Genomic DNA, 18,186 nt, shown 5'->3' with positions numbered 1-18,186 from the left:
GCGCCCTCAATAGTCAACGAAGAAATTTTTGCAGACCGGTCTTGCAGAAATATTTTTTTTCCACATACGGCTGCAAATTATTTTTTTGACACCAAAATGTTTCAAAAATCGAAGCCAGTGCACATGAAGGGGAGTGCTTCCCTGCTCTACAACAACCTGACGGTCTTATCGAGTCCGGAGAAGAATATGACGGCCTACGCGGTGGTTCACAAATCGGTAGTTTGTATGGCGAGTTGTGCCAGCGACACGTCGAATGTGAGCCACAAGCAAGTCGCATGTAAAGACCCGTCACCAAATCCGCAAAGCACGGTCATTCTACAGGTGAAAATTCACTGATTTTCCCTTCTTCAATTTTCATTTCTAATTATAATTGCAGAATCTCAATAAATTAAAAATGATTTATGTTGGCTTATTGTGTTTTTTTAGCAGCTGGATGTGATTAATGTTGTTCTAAAACAATGGCAATGTCAAACATTTCGGGAAAAATATTTTAACATTTTCTGACACAATCTCACTGTCTGCCATTTTACGGATGCTGGTAACCATAGCAACCAAATGATGGTTTTTCCAATCAAATGATTGTTTTGTTCAGGATTTTTATTTTGACATGATTGTTTTCACTTGTCATTTGTAAATTTATTTTGGTTAGCTAGCTATGTTTGAAAATTCCCACAAAAATAAAATTAATATGTGGTCCCTTTTTTGTGGGCATGTCAGTTTTTTAGTTTTAATAACAGTCATTCTTTATTTGATGTTTTTTTTGTGTTCTTCTCGAGAAAATAAAAGGAATCAAAGTGGCTCACAAATTACTCTAGTAACTAAGATTTAAAGTTTAGAATGTATTGGACGGTCCCGGGGGGGGGGGGGGTAGTATAATTTTATTGCTTTATTTTTATTTGTTTTAATTTTTCCCTCTCAGGCCAAGTTTTGTCAGCTACCAAACCGGACATTGCTTGTTCTTTGCTACCAAAGAGGAATTCAGGTATGAAGACAATCCCGGTATTTTCTTAACTCCTCATCTGTCGGTTACGTCGGTGAGGAAAATACTGCCTTTAGAATTAAATCTTCCCGACAGAATTTAATAATTTTGGGAATCTGTGTATTACAGAGTTTTTTTTGTAAATGATCAAAATATCCACGTTGGTCTCTTTGCAGATGTTTGAGCCAGATGGTTCAGCCCTGGTGTTCTGGCATGCAATAAGTCACATTGACCCAAGCTCAGGTAAGATAAAATCTCTGAATCACGTCTTAAAAACAAGACTAAACCATGTCTTGACGACACAAGACCGGTTCATACTTCCTTTGAATGCTTTTGTGCAAAGCAAATTTGACGTCACAGCTCTGTTTTGCTGCAAATATTTCCCTAAGAAATAGGCTCTTCCGGATTGTTCGATGCGATTTTGTGATGTCAAAATTTGTTTGGCAGTGCATTATCAGGAAGTATGAACTGGGTTTAACAATAACTGCATTTAAGTTTTAATTGTAACACTGACCTAACAAATATTTCATCCTGGTTTAAACATTTTTTTTCTTATTCCAACAGGCATGGCATTTGCAAGAGGAATTGCGGCATTGCATGAAAACTACATCGCTGTCGGTAAGCTTGTCTACAGACACTAGTCTTGGTTTCGAGACCCTGCAGCATGCAGTTGCGCGTCAAAAAAAACGTGTCACCACTAGAGGGCGTAATATAATTCCTTCAGCCTCTTTTACAGTAACACAATCGTAGTGTCTTTGAACCAAGACTATTCAGACACTAGTGGTGGGGTGTGGCGCTCTTGAGCATCTGCCTAAAGCTCCTAGGGCACATTTCCCCTAAATAATTCTCGAATCTACCACTCTTGATGTGAAACTCTTGGAATTCTCTTCTGCAGGTATATCCTCGGGCCAAATTCTTATCTTCAATATCCCCTCGAGAGGGACAAACGTGATGTTTTCGGAGAGCCTTAGCGGTCATTCTTATCCCATCAGTGCCATTGCCGGTGACGGGTCAATCATGGCTTCAGCCGATGACTCTGGATGCATTATGGTCTGGCAGGCCGGACAAAAAATCAATCGGGTTTGTCGGATCAACGGTGGAGGGTAATTCAGTTCAAAGTTTCATCAGAGCAACTCGTTTTATGTCAGGAAGAAGGGCAGAAGGCTGTACGCCCAGAAGGGCGTAAGGCTCTACGCCCAGAAGGGCGTAAGGCTCTACGCCCAGAAGGGCATAAGGCTCTATCCCAAAAGGGCGTAAGGATCTATGCCCAGAAGGGCGTAAGGCTCTATGCCCAGAAGGGCGTAAGGCTCTATGCCCAGAAGGGCATAAGGCTCTACGCCCAGAAGGGCGTAAGGCTCTATGCCCAGAAGGGCGTAAGGCTCTATGCCCAGAAGGGCGTAAGGCTCTATGCCTTTTTTTCCAGGCTCACAAAGTACTTTTTCCCAGTAACAAAATAAAATGGCTCCTAAAAACAAACTGTCGTTTGACTTACATTTTTGTTGCTAGAATTACCCCAAAAAGATGTTTTCCCATTTCCATATAAAATATAATCAAACATTCACAATAAGTTGTCTTGAAACACAATTTAGCACAATAATTGCCTTCTCCCTTTCTCTGTTATGGCCTTCTTCCATGCACACGACAAACTTTTCGCCGTGACACCTCTGAAACCAAGGATCAAATCCCACTGGGGGCACTATGTGGATTGGGTTTTTAGTCCCTGCCCGACTGCATGGGTTTTCCCTGGTACAATTATCTTGGCTTTCCCTCCCACGTCTAAAATTAAAACTTCCTTCCTTATCTTCTCTCCATTGGTTTCACTTTAAGTTCACTTTCTAAGAGTCCTGGCTTCACAACCAGAATTAATTCATCAATGAAATGAAATGAAATGAAATTTGTGTTCCCTTTCCTTTCAGAGTATCATGTTCGTCAGTCTGTTTATTTGATGGCTTGGTGATTGGTGGTTATGGTAGCGGACACATCAGAGTCTTTGATGCCATGAAAGGAGTGTTAGTCTCTGAGATATGCGCTCACGCTAAGTGGATTCACTCTATTGACATAGCACCTACTGCTGGACTGGTAAGTGATTTTAGTAACCCTTCTTTCGTATTAATGATGTTTATTGAGTGCTTTATCAACAGGCTTCTCATAGCCCTGATTTTTTTTTTAAGGACAAGTTTTAAAGTGTTTTTAATTCTTAGACTTATTTATGTTGCATCATACATGTATAAGGGTTTGCGGCGCACTCGGCAACCATTGCCAGAAACACCTGGGTGAACCTTTCTCTTGGCGATAAGTGTAAAAGAGCTGCCAACTCTCTGATTCTGCAGAAAGTTTCTTAAAATTAATTTAATATTTCCGTGTTCTGGTAATGGAATCTTGTTTTGTTATGTTGAATGTAATTCTAAGTATCTCTATGATTGCAATACATCCCATTCCATCCGACTCTCTGCCAATCAGAAACATCGCCCAGCCACGACACACCAATACTGTCTGACCATTCAATATTTCCTTGAATGATAGATGCACGATGCATAGTCGCACGGTGCGTAAAGTGCTCGCCTCTCAGCAAGGTGACCCCGGTTCGATTCCCGGCCAGGGCCATATGTAGGTTGAGTTGTGCGTTGGTTCTCTGCTGTGCCACAAGTGTTTTCCAGACTACCAGTTTTCCTCCCTCGGGAAAAATCAAACACTTTCGATCTTGGCTGTGCTCCGTGGTCATAATGGGTTGATGTGGCTGGCAGCCAAAGGTGCCCTTGCATGCCTGCTTCTCGATCACATCGTAGCCGCGTCCTTCGCAATTCAGCTCTTAGCGAGTAAGGATGATTAGCCCCCCAAATTATTATTATTATTATTATAATGCCAGCTTGCAATATGATATGTGGAAAACTAAACTGAGCACCTTACTTTCAATTCGCTTGTTTTTTCTTCTTGTCATGTATAGCTGTTGTCGACATCAGAAGATACATTTGTTAGGGTGTGGTCAATTGCAAAAGATGGCGACGTCACACAGGTAAATTCACAAATAATCATAAGTCTGGTTCATACTTCCTTCGAATGCGAACAGCATCACAAAAATGCAGCAAACTGTCCTGTGACGAGTCTTGTGACGTCATATCATGTCCTGTCACACATGATGTTACCGCAAACCCACAAATTATGTTGATACCTCAAATCCCATATACAATAATTATTCTTTGCTCGCATCCAGTACCTTCTGGAGACAACACAAAAAGAGAAAATAACAGGACTCCATCGGGAAATTCTAAAGACCGGGGTGCTCCACACGGAATTTTGAGTACAAAGTCTATGGAAAAATCTTTTACTGGGACAATAGAAAGAACAAAGATGTCTCCACAGGGATGCATACTTGAGAATTTGTGTTCTTGAACCTTCCTGTAAAAAATTTGCTTAATTTTTAAACATTTTTGTTTTTCATAGATTCAGTTGATGTTTGCTGAGACTGTTTCTGATACTCAGCTGACGGGAGCTCAGTTTACAAACAAGAGCGGACGAAATTTCATTCTCTCGGGCTACGACCTGAATGAAGTTGTGTGTTATAACCAAAAGTAGTAATAGGGACCATGGAAAGATGTTCGGGGGACCATGTAAGCTATTGACCAGTTCTTTCAGGTTGTGGGAAAGTTTTTTTTTTCATGTGTTATTCAATTCAAACTCAAACAGGATTGTCAAGTGCTATGTTTTTTCTGTGCTAATGTAGTCCACCGCAGTGTAGTGACTTTAAAGGCAGTAGACACATTTGGTAATTGTCAAAGACCTGCAGCTGATTTCACAAACTCTAGGATTAATCCTATCTCAAGTTAGGACGGGTAACCCGTCCTGATTTAGGATGGGTTCAATGTGTCCTATACAGAACTTCACTCAATCTTAGTCTTAAGATTAATCCTAAGTTAGGAAGAGTTTGGTGAAATTGAGGGCAGTATTCTCACTTGGTGTAACTCAACATATGCATAAAATAAGAAATCTGTGAACATTTTGACTCAGTTGGTCATTGAAGTTGCAAAAGAATGTCAACAAAATAAAAACATCCTTGCTGCACAAACTTGTGTGCTGTCAGATGCCTAAGAACGCTTCAGGTCAGAAGTCTTTTAGTATTCGAGTGACCAAATTAAATACAATTTTGTCAAAAACTATGTTACTTCACGATGTTATACTATCAACAGCCATCTATTGCTTGTTACCAAGTAATTTTATGCTAACAGTTATTTTGAGTAATTAACAATAGTGTCCACTGCCTTTAAAGCCCTCTGTTTATGTTATTTAGCCTAGCATTATGATTAGTGTTTCTGTGGCCCATTCAAACGAGTGGTGGCTAACCTCGCGATCGTTTGTTGCCACAAAGTGACTGGAACAGAGACCAAACGGAATAGCTTCGTAGTAAAAGAAAAGTAAATTCAAACTATTTTCTGGCAGTGCCTTCAATGTTTTCTATCCACAGAGCTAGAACGGTTTCCTTTGAAACGGAACATTTTCACTTAAAGCCATTGGACCCTTTCGGTACAGAAAAAAAAAAAAAGTTCACAGATTTACAAATAATTTACAGGGTTTACAGAAGGTAATGGTGAAAGACTACTCTTGAAATATTAGTCCATGAAATGCTTTACTTTTTGAGAAAACGGTAAAACAATATAAATTCTCGTTAGAGTGGGTTTTCCCGTTATTTTCTCCCGACTCCGATGACCGATTGAGCCTAAATTTTCACATGTTTGTTATTTTACATATAAGTTGTGATACACGAAGACTGGGACAGGGACAATACTGTTTACCGAAAGTGTATAATGGCTTTAAATGAAAGATATTTTGTCATTATGGAAGGTAATAGTAACGTAGATACATTACGTGCAGTCGTGTCCAAGTTTGGAAGTATCAGTGTCAAATTTTAAAACTATATATTTTGTGAAAGGCCAGCAAACTTGAATGTCATTCTAATTATTCCATCGTGAGAAAAAGTATTTTACTATTGCTATTTTATTCTTGTTGTTTAGCCTAACACCGATGTGTGATAAGTACTGTATGAAGGGGTGAAAGTCAATGCTGCATATCTTAGGAGGTACCATAGAATTGTATTTCAGAACTAGAGGGCGCACTGGCCTATTTACACGGCCGGGCATGTGCACATGCGGTCATTTTTTAAGTTGACAAAACAGCATCGCACAACGTGTGTTTGTGCGGCCATTTTTTAAGTTGACAAAACAGCATCGCGTAGCGTTCAATAAACACAAAGTCCAACGTGTACTTCATATCCAACGCGCGTACAGAATGGCGCCTGTGTCTCCATGCGGTCCTGTCGCGTTTGTTCAAGGAGCATCACCAGTGCGCCCTCTAGTTATTAATATAACTTAAGGTACACACATGATGTACATTAAAATGATAGCAATTTAACCTTTAGTAAACCCCTAGAGTTATAGTTTTCAAGGAGCTTCTGTGAACAGTATCCTCAGTACATCTCAGAGCACAACTTTCATTTTATTTATTCTGGCTGTGAAGCCAAGGGCTCTCAGAAAAACAAACTTGATCACTGTACTAGCCAAGAACATCCAATGTAGAGAAGACGATGAAGGAAGTTTCAGTTTTAGATGTGGGAGGAAAACCCCAGAGAATTATTCGACGATGAAAACCACCCACGCAGTTAGGTAGAGACTAGAGACCCAGAAAGGTGAAGAAAGATACCACAACGCCAACCAAACTTTTTTTATTTGGAGATAACAAAATTTTGTTTGCTGGAACTTTAAAAAAACTTATTTCAAATAAGTCAAAAATTTCTCATCCTTGTGTATAGACAATGTGACCTATGTTTACATTCAAACCGCCCTCTGTTGACTAACCACTGTATGCGTCATGTTTCACCGCGCAAAAAGACGCATAGTCATGGTAAGATTGCATACACTTTCTAGCTGGCTGCCAAAACACAAAGGTTTTGCCCGGCGGTATGCGCTCGAATCATATCGTCTATACTCGTTACTTTCCTGGACAAATCGATGTAGGAGTAAAAAAAAATAATAACCTCAATGCAAGCTTTCTAGTTGTCTGAAAGTTAATGTTATTCTGTGAATGTATTCACAAGTACTCAAAGCTATATTTATATTGTAAATATTATTGTATTTGTGACAGTACTTGTTTGACTCTATTGTGTAAGTTAAGTAGGAAACATTGTAGTGTATAAAGAGGGACTTTAAATGTTGTACTAGAAACAAAGAACAGATCAACAAGCAAAACATGTCATTTAAGGTTTCTTTTTTAATGGAAACAAAAATATTTTACAAGAAATTAATCTTTATTTTACTGAAGCATTCACCCTGACCTTGCTTAAAAGTTTAAATTTTTGATGAGGTTGAATCCTTAAAAAAAAGTTGATTCACTTTTTTGTGTAAAAAAAAAGAGATGTGCAATTATTTCAATAAACTCCGTCCAAGTAAGTTGATATTACTAAACTGAAATGTCTTTTCAAAGAAAGGTGAACAAGGGTCAATATAAAGAGGATGCTACTTTAAGAACTTAAAATTTGACAAAAGTGATCTAAAGACAGCAACAAAAGTAATGCAGAGTTGTAAAAGCACCTATAATTTTGTTACTCGTTTCTAAATCGGTATGTGCTTACAGGTGAAAAGTGACCATTTCCATTGTTGCAGTAACTCCTATTGACATGATTGATCTCTCCTCTGATTCAGTGTGAAGCTAATAGCGGGAATTTTGAAAAGCTGTTCTTGTCTATAGGAGTTACTGCAACAATGGAAATTGGCACTTTTCACCTGTAAGCACTTACCGATTATAACAAACGAGGTGTCAAAATCACCATGATTTAATTTTCCGTCTCCTGGTATTTTCGTTTTTAAATACGAGTAACAAGTTTAAAATTATAGGTGCTTTAACAACAGCTGCGTTACCTTTTTTGTTGTCTTTAGTATAATATCCACATATTTCCTGGGGTGGATTTCACACAGAGTTAAGACTTCAGTTTTTAATAACTCCTAAAGAGTCCTAGGACTAGTTCTAAGTAAATAGGACTAGTCCTAAGTTATTAGGACTATCTCGATGAAATCAACCCCTGGGCAGGCAAGCCTCCTGAAATTAATTGACCATCAAAAGAAATAGATACAAATTTTACAACGGCTAATATTCTTCAATCAGATCCGACCATTATTCTCTTAAATAAAAACCACAAGAAAACACTGAAAGCTTGCATCTGAGGACTTTAAGTCCTACTACTGTACTTATCTTTTCTCAAGGCGGCTATTCCAATCCTTCTCGGAATTAGTGTCTTTCTTTTTGTTTTGTTAACTGAAAGTGTTGTAGGAATGTATTCCATATTGTTTACAATAAATGTCATGATAAAGAGTCTTCTGTGAAATGATTCCATCGGTACACTATTTATTAAACGTAAATGTTCTTATTCTACAAAATTGCAAATATTCAGGGAATTTCATCACATGTTTAGTGCCAGTGACGACTAAAAAACACTATACACTAAATTGTGCTCGGCATTTTCCTCTTTTTCAACCCAAGAACAAATTTTCATGTCAGATTTCAAGCATTAGATATACTATGAAACTGTCTGCTGCCACTTTTAGCATTGTTACATCTCCAATGAAATCAACAAAAACTTGGCCTCTTTCTGAAACCAACACACCTTCCCAAGATGGACTCTTTATTTATCTTTATTTACCATGCAACTATGACAAATCTTTCCAATAAAAAGGATGACACTTTAATACTATTTACAGAACTTCACAATCACAGGAATGTCATGAGCTCATTTTACAAGCTTTTATTATAGTCTGTGCCCTTTACTAAAAAGAACCCTGATAATACTTGTCGCCAAGACTGGGTAGCAGACTTCCACTGCAATGTTTTTTTCATGGTAAATTAACCGAGGCACATTGAATTTTTACATCTTGCATTTCCAACTTCACCACCCTGATAGAGCAACAAGAGACTTGCTTTATGCCTCCGACCATTAAAATTACAAGATTGTTGCTGCCTTTCTATTTTAAGGACAGGGTGTTATAACCACACAGAAGGACTTAGGTAAAGTTTATTTACACCGCCGTTTCAAATTCATTCTATTTACAAAGGTCATTCCAAGATAAACAACTATTAGTCACACAAAAAACACTGCAGTTTACACGTATGTTCAAGGTCTGTGTCTAAAACAGCGCCCTCATGTCTCAACAAAAATACCTGCAGCATCTACAGGGCTCATCAACGTATTCAATAGAAGAACTTCCGGTTGATCCAATACTTTCATGCATCCTGTATGCCTATGACAACAGCGCCCTCACAGGACACCACTAAAAACATATGCGCAACGCCTTGTCATCTGAACTCTCTTCGTTGCTGTCCTCACCGCCAGAACTTCTGGTAGTTTTGGATGCATCCTATAAGCGCAAGACAACAGCACTCTCGCTTGACAACAGCGCCCTCGCAGGACACCACAAAACTATACGCGCAGCGCCTATTCCTCATCCGAGCTGTCCTCATCGCTATCTTCGCTGCTAGAGTCTCTTGCTTCTCTGATCTCGATGCTGAACTTGTACTCTTGATCGCATCCCATGTAGGCGTCGCTCATGTAGTAGATGGTGTAGTTGTGAACGCCAGGGGACGGAGCCACAAAGTCCAGCTTGACCTTGGCCTTGTGCTGGAGGGTCAAACGCTTGATGGAGATCAGACTGTTGGTCTTGGTGTCGCCGATGACCACCCACCAACCTTCTTCTCGTTTCTAAAGAAGCGCAACAAAATATTATTAGTTTGAACAAAACAGAGTTGGGAGGAGCGGGGCTCTACCAACTGAGCTACCCAGCCCCAGGTTTATACTAATAAAATGGAGGTCTTCAACAGCACCGAAACTGTTGAAATATTATACTATACACAAAGTTAAAACCAACCTAATAAATTTTTTTTAAAACAAATTTCACATTAAAAAAACACATCTAAAATACACATAAACAAATTTAAAAGCTATTTTTAAATACAAAGCATCACGCTTTGGTTAAAACTTAAACAAACAATTGTAATACAATGCATTTGGCAAAAACATACATTTAAATTTAATGTAATGGGAAAACTGCACATTCAATAAGCGTAAACAAAACAACAATCATGGATAAGTATCAATGATAACCAGTATTTGTTTTTAAAATGCCACTCAAATCAGTTAAATAAAGACAAATATTTCAAGAAATATCAGATACTTTCAGACAGGTTGAATTATTGAGATGAAAAAAAAAAAACTCCTGTACAGAATGAAGAACCAGACATTTGCATCTTGCAGTCAGGGAAATTTTTTCAAATTTATTCATCAAAACATGGAAAGATTTGTTTATTTTCAGGGAACTTTTCGCAGAATCAGGGAGAGCTAACAGCTGTGTAATTGAAATATACTTTTCATGCCATTATTGATGGGTTTTTTTTTTTCTGGCAAGACCACAAAGTCAGAAGATCGGAAAACAATTTCTGGTAAAAATTTATCAACAACCAAGCTTCAGTGGCTTAGCACAATCTGGACTTCAACCAGCGAAACTGTCAGCTGAAACCGAAGGTGTCTTTCAATCCTCTTGCCTTTATGGTCATACCAGAAAGAAAAAAATCATTAATCTATTGTTAAGCCCGGTTCCTGCGAATGCGAATGAGAAGAGAATGTTGACGTACAAAATTTTGCAACGAATTTCGTAGCAGTTCAGCTCTGGTCAACTCACTTGTGAATATCGCTGCGAAAGAATAGTTGAGACGTCAAATTCACATCAAATTGGCTTCGCATTCGCATTAAGTATGAACCGGGCTTTACAGAGCTGATGAAAGTCAACACTGATATTTAATAATCATTTTTTGAGAGAAAACAAGAAAATGAGACTAAAGTAGGAGGAATATCATGATTGTGCTGAACTTACCTGGGGGAAGAACGGAGCTACAACCGGTCCAGTTACTTCATCTTCTCTTTCCAGAATTACGTTGACCACAACGGGAGAGCCACTATATACAAACAAACAAACAAAAACATTCCATTGATACATATTGTATCAAAAATCTATCGACCTAATTCCACAGCGCAAATGTTTTGAAAATTGAAAGGGATTTATCAGACTGAAAGTCAATATTTTAACAAAAGCACAAGACAGCTGGACTTGTCTTGTCCTGAATTTATTGGCTCAATGCTGAAAGACTTGGAATTCACCTGACGTCATCATCAGCAGAAAATACTGCCTGGCAAATTTCATTGAGTGGAGCACCGGTTGCAACACTGATTTTTGTCAATGTCTTATATAGCGCACGTATCTACCAAACAATGTACTCAAGACGCTGAGTACATACAAACTTTCAGAAAAAAAGGTTATTGCAGTGATCGATCTGAGACCCAACTATTTAGCACCTTTTACAAGGTGCACTGGCGCATACAGCAGCCACAGCCAGGTACACCGGGCGAACCCCTTCTCTTTTCGATAAGTGCACTGGGTTCTTTAACATGTGTTACACGACACATGGGAGCAACGGCTTTACGTCCCATCCGAAGGATGAAGCAATGGTTAAGTGTCTTGCTTAAGGACACAAGTGTCACGGCTGGTTAACAAGCACCAAATTCAAACTCTGGTGTTTCTGATCAGCAGAGTGTGGGCTCGAATCCCCAGCCGTGACACTTTTGTCCTTAGCAAGACACTTCACCATTGCTTTGTTCTTCGAATGGGACATAAAGCCGTTGGTCCCATGTGTTGTGTAGCGCATGTAAAAGAACCCAGTGCACCTATCGAAAAGAGAAGGGGTTCGCCCCGGTCTTCCTGGTTGTGGCTGCTGAATGCGCCGTAGCACCTTGTAAACCCTTATGCAGTGCTACATAATTGGGTCTCAGAATGCATCACTGCAACAACCTATCTTTCTGAAAGTTTGCATTATACTCAGCGCCTTGAGTACCTTGTTTGGTAGATACGTGCACAAAATAAGACACTGATCTTATTATTAACACTGTAAACCTTGGTTACTGTCTACTCATGATCTGTCCTATTGGGAGACAAAATGTATGTGCAGATTTCATGAAGCCTGTTAGCACAAAAATTTGCAAAGCACAATCAAATCTTGCTTAACAGAAACTGGTACCCGACCAAAATTCCATAAAGTTTACATTGTTGCAACTGGTGCCCCACAAGAAATTTGGTAAGTGAGTTTAGGAAACTGGGCACTGGCTCCATGCTAAAAATAGATGAATCATTGAAAAAAACACCAAATCAACCAAATCGTACTATGGATTAAGGAGGTTTGGGAATGATCGGATCAGAGATTAAAGATGCTATGTCAGATTTTTGGCCGATTTGACCCCAAAATGTTGATTTAAAATTCAATAGGTATTTTGATGGGGGTCGAGAAAGCTACAACCTTTCATTTGAGCCATTGCTTGAAAAAGCCCGCCAATTATTAGTAGCAGTGAAATAAAGTGCTCAAAATTAGTTTTTGCCAGGATCCCGACTATATATCACGTGACCAATTCTTATGTGTTTTATAAGAAACGTTTTAAATTTTTGTCATGGTTCCTGACCATTATAAGTAAAAGTTCAACTTTTTTTTATTAGAGCGGGTGATACTCATTGAAATACCATTCACTCAAAAAAATGTATTTTTTAATGTTTGGGGCCAAAAATCTGACATAGCACCTTTAAGATTGAACACTTACATATATTTTTTGCAACCAAGGACAATACTAAGTATGGTTGAATTAAAATACAACAATCCAAAAAAATATCCAGGTGCTTACAACAATACAGGAATGCATTCTACTATAAAAAAAAAACATTACTAAATTCTAGTTCTAGCGTTAGAGAAAAGAGAAGAGCCAATAAAACTACATAATAGAAAACATGATCGATAAAAAAACACAACAAGCCACCAAAACGTAAACAATAATGGACTACAACATACATGTGTACAAGCTCAGTTTGTTAAAACAAATTAAAGACAGTGGACACTATTGGTAATTGTCAAAGACCAGTCTTCTCACTTGGTGTATCTCAACATACTACACAAAATAACAAACCTGTGAAAATTTGAGCTCAATCGGTTGTCGAAGTTGCGAGATAATAATGAAAGAAAAAACACCCCTGTCACACGAAGTTGTGTGCTTTCAGATGCTTGATTTCGAGCCCTCAAAATTCTAAATCTGAGGTCTCGAAATCAAATTTGTAGAAAACTACTTCTTTCTCGAAAACAATATTACTTCAGAGGGAGCTATTTCTCACAGTGTTTTATACTATCAACAGCTCCCCATTACTCGTTACCAAATTAGTTTTTATGCTAATAATTATTTTGAGTTACTACCAATAGTGTCCACTGCCTTTAAACAAATACATTTTAAGAAACCATACCTCTCCAGACTGTCTTTATCCTGCACTTCATACGTCAGTTCAATGTTAGGATAGCGATTGCAGAACCGAGCCACGTCTGCCATCTGGGCGTCAGCGAGTTGAAGGAGTGTGTTACGATCGTCATCTTCCATCTCCATGATGTCAAAAATGCTCTCAACACCCTGAAGAAAAGAATAAATATTCCATACAAATTATCTTTTAATCAAAAAATAAAAATAAAATTATGAGCCGAGTTCAGGAAACAAAAGGTCAGTATCTTAGAGTATCAAAAACAGGACAGTGAAAGCGCAGAATTTTGTGGCCAGCGTAAAAACGTGCGCGTGACCTCAGCATTCATGTAGCGTTTCGCATTATGCAAGAGGGAGCCATGATACTGGACCAAGGTTTTAGCCAGATACTGGTAAAGGGGTGTCCAAATTTGTTGCTTATTTAAAACATGGGCGTCTGAATTGTTCTCTTACAATACATTTACATGTAAATTACAAATAAAACAAGGGTGTCCAAATTTACAACAAGGTTTCCAAAAGACACACAGACACCCCTCTGACTACCACTATGTATTGAACCTATGTGAGACCGAGTTGAGATTGACTTTATTATTATCCGATGAGGTCAACCTGTGAGGTAATTGTAATGCTGTTAGAGGATGGCAGTGGGGCAATGATAGGCCCCGGCACCGAAGGCTTTTCAGCATGGATTAATCTTCCTCCAATGATACGTACAAACTGTGTACTGATACACACAGAGACGCCAAGATAGAGGGTGGCTATAGACAGTGATTAACACCCACACACACAGGGTGGGGATTACTCAGAAACAGTTCATTTCTCAGATTCAAATGTTTTGGCGTGACAAATTTATCCAAACTATATTAGTTCAAAGTGAGTACTTCCTCAAAAATAAATAAACTATCAACAACTATGTACAGTGCTTCTAACCAGTTCAAATATTAAAATGTATATAAAAACAATAAACCTTAGGATATTACTCCCAAAATTAGTGAACATAAAACATTTTGAGAAAACAACTATTAGCTGAAAATTTTTGTGGTGACGTTTTGGATACTTAACCACCACCCCACCCCCCCCCCCCAACCTGGACTGATTTTTGTTGTTGTGGGAGGTGAACATAAGGAAACTGTTTACTTTACTATTTTGTGGTTCAAACAATTTTGTTTTACTAGCCCACTTGTAACATTAATGCAAACAAATTCAAAACGTAAAAAAAAAAAAAAAAAAAGTTTTTAGGGGGTAAAAATCAGCAAGGTAGTATTCTGACAAAATCGAAAAAGTTGCATCTCTGTAGCTATTATTTGTACGTAAGCAGCTCTATAAAAATTGGGCCCTGATTAACCCCCTGCCTAATTGTAAATACCTTATCAGTGCAGTTCTTAATGAGATCTGCTGTGAAGTGAGGAAGCTGCTTGAGGTAGGAGTCTTTATTCCACATGGATTGAGTGACCATCTGAGCTAACTCCATCGCTGCCAACGCTGGGGATAACCAGCCGTTACTAGAGAGGACGTCAACGCAAGCTTGAATCAACCTCAGTGCCTGTCAAATACGAAGGGATAATATTGTCATGTCGGATAAACAGGGTCAAATCTCTGAATCACAAAAAGATCATAACCATGGAAATATATGATTACTCCATGCACCAAGGATGCATCTCTGATTCAACAACAATTTGAATCTAGCATATTTGTAAATACACGACTACTCCATGCGCAACGTCGTAACTTAGTTTCACCAAAATTTGTATCTAGCACACTTGCAAATTGTACACAATGTGTCGAATGCAACAATGTTGTATCTCAGTTCCACCAAAAGTTTGCACGTAGCACACTTGATAGCTCATCTTTCTAAACTCATAACAGTAGGAGCGCTCTAAATGGATCAGCAGGCATACATAGACCAGTGCATTGGACAGCCGGAGACTCACAAGTTTAACTGGAAAGTTCAAAATGCCAATGCATAATTCTATATAGCGTAAATCTCTGGTGTAAGAATGTTCCTGTAGTTCGGCATAGTAAAAAAAGGTCCAGCAGAACATTCTGGTGATCCACTGGATTGCAGGCGTATGCCTACGCGCATGTTCTTTCGTTCCTAGGACATCACCGACTTTTTAGACAATCCCTTGAGTAAAGCTACAGTGGTGTTTAAGCGTAGTTGTCAGTTTGTCAGGTTTTGATGAAATGTAACAGCAATTACACAGATATTTAAACTATCAGGAAAAACCTTTAAAGTTTTCAAATCTTAGACATGATATTTTTGGCACTCACCTTGCTGAGGATCTCTTCTGTATCTGACTGGAGCTCGGCTGATAGCTGCATGCGACCAAGGTGAGCCTGGACCAGCAGGTTGGTCTTGACATGAGGGTCGTTGAAGCGAGCATTAGCGAGCTTGTTGGGCACTCTGCTGGCAAGCTGGAAATCAGAAAAGAATACCGTAGTATCTTATTGACATGAGGCAATTTACAGAAAACCAGTTCCAGGCAATCTCCAAGAAAATAATCCATTCACTTTTGATTGTTCAATTATTATTATTGGGGGATCGTGAGATATTGTTTGAAAAATGACTCCAAGTGATCCTGTTGGTTGCCCCCAAGTTGCCTCGAGTGTCAAGGCCCTTAGGAGACAACACGGCTGGCGTGTGGGTTAAAAAATCTGTCAAATTGAAAGGGCCGTACATGTGGCTTTGTAATGCTGTTAGAGGATGGCAGTGGGGCAATGATAGGCCCCGGCACCGAAGGCTTTTCAGCATGGATTAATCTTCCTCCAATAATACGTACAAACTGTGTACTGATACACACAGAGACGCCAAGATAGAGGGTGGCTATAGGTAGTTATACGTACCCACAGGGTTATAAAGACAGTAATACACAAACACACACAGACAGGATGATACAGAGTGTGATACAGACCCACACAGAGAGTGAGGGGATCAGCCCATACATCCACTTTGGACTCATTTACACAGACACACCAAGATAGTAGAAGGGTGAAACAACACACACACAAAGACAAGGTGGGGAAACCAAAACAGACAAGGTTGGGGTACTATACAAACAATGTTCATTATAGCATTTCTTAAAAACAAATTAACAATCAGAAAACACACATTTTGAAAAAATGCAATCAATATCCAAAATTTCCCTCCTGATCTCAAACGATTGCTAATTAAAAGTGCATAAAAAAGAGCTCTTTTCTCCCAGTATTTAGCATAGCTAATTCTCAAAATGTTTCTCAAAAAAAAAAAAAAGTTTTCAATGATAATGATTAATTTGTCATCAGGCAGTGGACACTATTGGTAATTACTCAAAATAAATATTAGCATAAAAGCTTTCTTGGTAACGAGTAATGGGAGAGTATAATAGATGTTAAATTTGCATCGGGGATAAAGAATATTGATTTTGGTTTTTACCCATACACCGATGTGTGTTAGCACTGTATACTGGGGAGAGGTTGATAGTATAAAACATTGTGAGAAACGGCTCCCTCTGAAGTAAAGTAGTTTTTGAGAAGGAAGTAATTTTCCAAGAGTTTGATTTCGAGACCTCAGATTTAGAATTTGAGGTCTCGAAATCAAGCATCTGAAAGCACACAACTTCGTGTGACAAGGGTGGCTTTTCTTTCCTTATTATCTCGCAACTTCAATGACCGATTGAGCTAAAATTTTCACAGGTTTGTGATTTTATGCATATGTTGAGATACACCATCTGTGAAGGCTGGTCTTTGATAGTTACCAATAGTGTCAAAGGTCTTTAAAATTGTCGATCGCCTGTCTTTGTCCAACCTGTCTGTCCGTTTACTCTGGTTTTGTTTGTCCCTGTAAGGCGCTTCACTACAAGCCTTTGATTCTAGAAGATGTCTCAATACTTATTTTCTCTGCTATCTTTCACACTTACTACAATTTGTTACTATTTATATCAAATTCCCGCACTAGCATTGTTCATTTTTTTTCCCTTCAAGAAAGTATGAAAATAAGTGTTTTAATTGAATCTGCTTCATACTTGTTTCATGACGGAGTCCTCATGATGTCTGATCGGGATCTGCTCGTACTCGGCCGCCGAGGAGATAATCTCAATTAATCCCTTAATCTTGGTCTTGTTATTGAGCGACATGCTGAAGAGCTCGATGGTGGTGTAGTTGATGTAGTAGTAAGCGGCGATCATGCCCAGATTGAGCGGGGAGATATCCATCTCGTCCTCGATGCTGACACACTTGGATTGCTGAAGATCCTGAAGGGTGTTCTCCACCAACTCCGAGAGGTGGTCGGAGAGATGACGATGGGTTACTCCTGGGAGGGGGAGGGTGATAAGATTACGATAAGTAAAGGCACTGGACACTATTGGTGTTTACTCAAAATAATTGTTAGTATTCAAACTTATTTGGTAACAAGTAATGGAGAGCTGTTGAAAGTATAAAATATTGTGAGAAATGACCCCTCTGAAGTAACATAGTTTTTGAGAAAGAAGTAATTTCTTACTTAAATATTAAAAGACTTCAGGCCTGCAGTATTTAATTATGCATCTGAAAGCACACAAACGTGTGCAACAAGAGTGTTTTTTTCTTTCATTATTCTCTCGCAACTTTGATGAACAATTGTGTCTAAATTTCATAGATTTGTTATTTTGCATATGTTGGGATACACCACGGGAGAATACTGGTCTTTGACAACTACAAAACATTTGCATACAAATTCTATCAAACCATGAAGAAGACAAATGTTTGACACCAAAATTCTGCCGAGGAGGGACAATTAGCATCAGTGGTTTCTCTCATCAGGATATCAGGATTACGTCCCTGAGAAACATTCAATCATCATGTGCTAAAATCAACACGTCTC

At 38.7% G+C, this 18,186-nt stretch overlaps 2 protein-coding genes and 2 non-coding genes across 4 annotated transcripts in view; 1 reads left to right on the top strand and 3 right to left on the bottom strand.

The window, feature by feature from the left end:
- Positions 1-7: 7 nt before the first annotated feature.
- On the top strand, positions 8-4,944 carry LOC117294455 (WD repeat-containing protein 54-like). Its single transcript, XM_033776862.1, has 8 exons — positions 8-321; positions 920-982; positions 1,156-1,222; positions 1,544-1,597; positions 1,875-2,082; positions 2,896-3,058; positions 3,924-3,992; positions 4,421-4,944. The coding sequence occupies exons 1-8, from the start codon at positions 97-99 to the stop codon at positions 4,550-4,552; spliced, it is 981 nt and encodes a 326-aa protein (XP_033632753.1). The 5' UTR covers positions 8-96; the 3' UTR covers positions 4,553-4,944.
- A 2,951-nt stretch (positions 4,945-7,895) lies between these two features.
- LOC117294452 (U5 small nuclear ribonucleoprotein 200 kDa helicase-like) overlaps positions 7,896-18,186 on the bottom strand; it is a 47,599-nt gene continuing 37,308 nt past the window's right edge. The window contains exons 36-41 of the mRNA XM_033776858.1: positions 17,351-17,637; positions 15,621-15,764; positions 14,716-14,892; positions 13,342-13,502; positions 10,885-10,966; positions 7,896-9,716 (exon numbers count right to left, since the gene is read on the bottom strand). Of these exons, the coding sequence (XP_033632749.1) occupies positions 9,453-9,716; positions 10,885-10,966; positions 13,342-13,502; positions 14,716-14,892; positions 15,621-15,764; positions 17,351-17,637 (1,115 nt within the window). The 3' untranslated portion in view covers positions 7,896-9,452. The remainder of the gene's footprint in view (positions 9,717-10,884; positions 10,967-13,341; positions 13,503-14,715; positions 14,893-15,620; positions 15,765-17,350; positions 17,638-18,186) is intronic.
- On the bottom strand, positions 13,968-14,103 carry LOC117295201. The gene has a single exon (XR_004519664.1). It is a non-coding gene; the product is annotated as a small nucleolar RNA SNORA57 (small nucleolar RNA).
- LOC117295194 lies at positions 16,034-16,169 on the bottom strand. The gene has a single exon (XR_004519658.1). It is a non-coding gene; the product is annotated as a small nucleolar RNA SNORA57 (small nucleolar RNA).

The sequence above is a fragment of the Asterias rubens genome, chromosome 9, assembly GCF_902459465.1.
Source record: "Asterias rubens chromosome 9, eAstRub1.3, whole genome shotgun sequence".
NCBI lineage: Eukaryota > Metazoa > Echinodermata > Asteroidea > Forcipulatida > Asteriidae > Asterias > Asterias rubens.
This window is presented reverse-complemented; position numbering and strand designations above follow the sequence as displayed.

Excerpts from the sequence above, each read along its gene's own strand:
- LOC117294455 (XM_033776862.1), top strand. The coding sequence starts at position 97 with ATGTTTCAAAAATCGAAGCCAGTGCACATGAAGGGGAGTGCTTCCCTG. Across the intron at positions 2,083-2,895 it reads TGTCGGATCAACGGTGGAGG|AGTATCATGTTCGTCAGTCT; the intron begins GTAATTCAGTTC and ends CTTTCCTTTCAG. Across the intron at positions 3,059-3,923 it reads TAGCACCTACTGCTGGACTG|CTGTTGTCGACATCAGAAGA; the intron begins GTAAGTGATTTT and ends TGTCATGTATAG.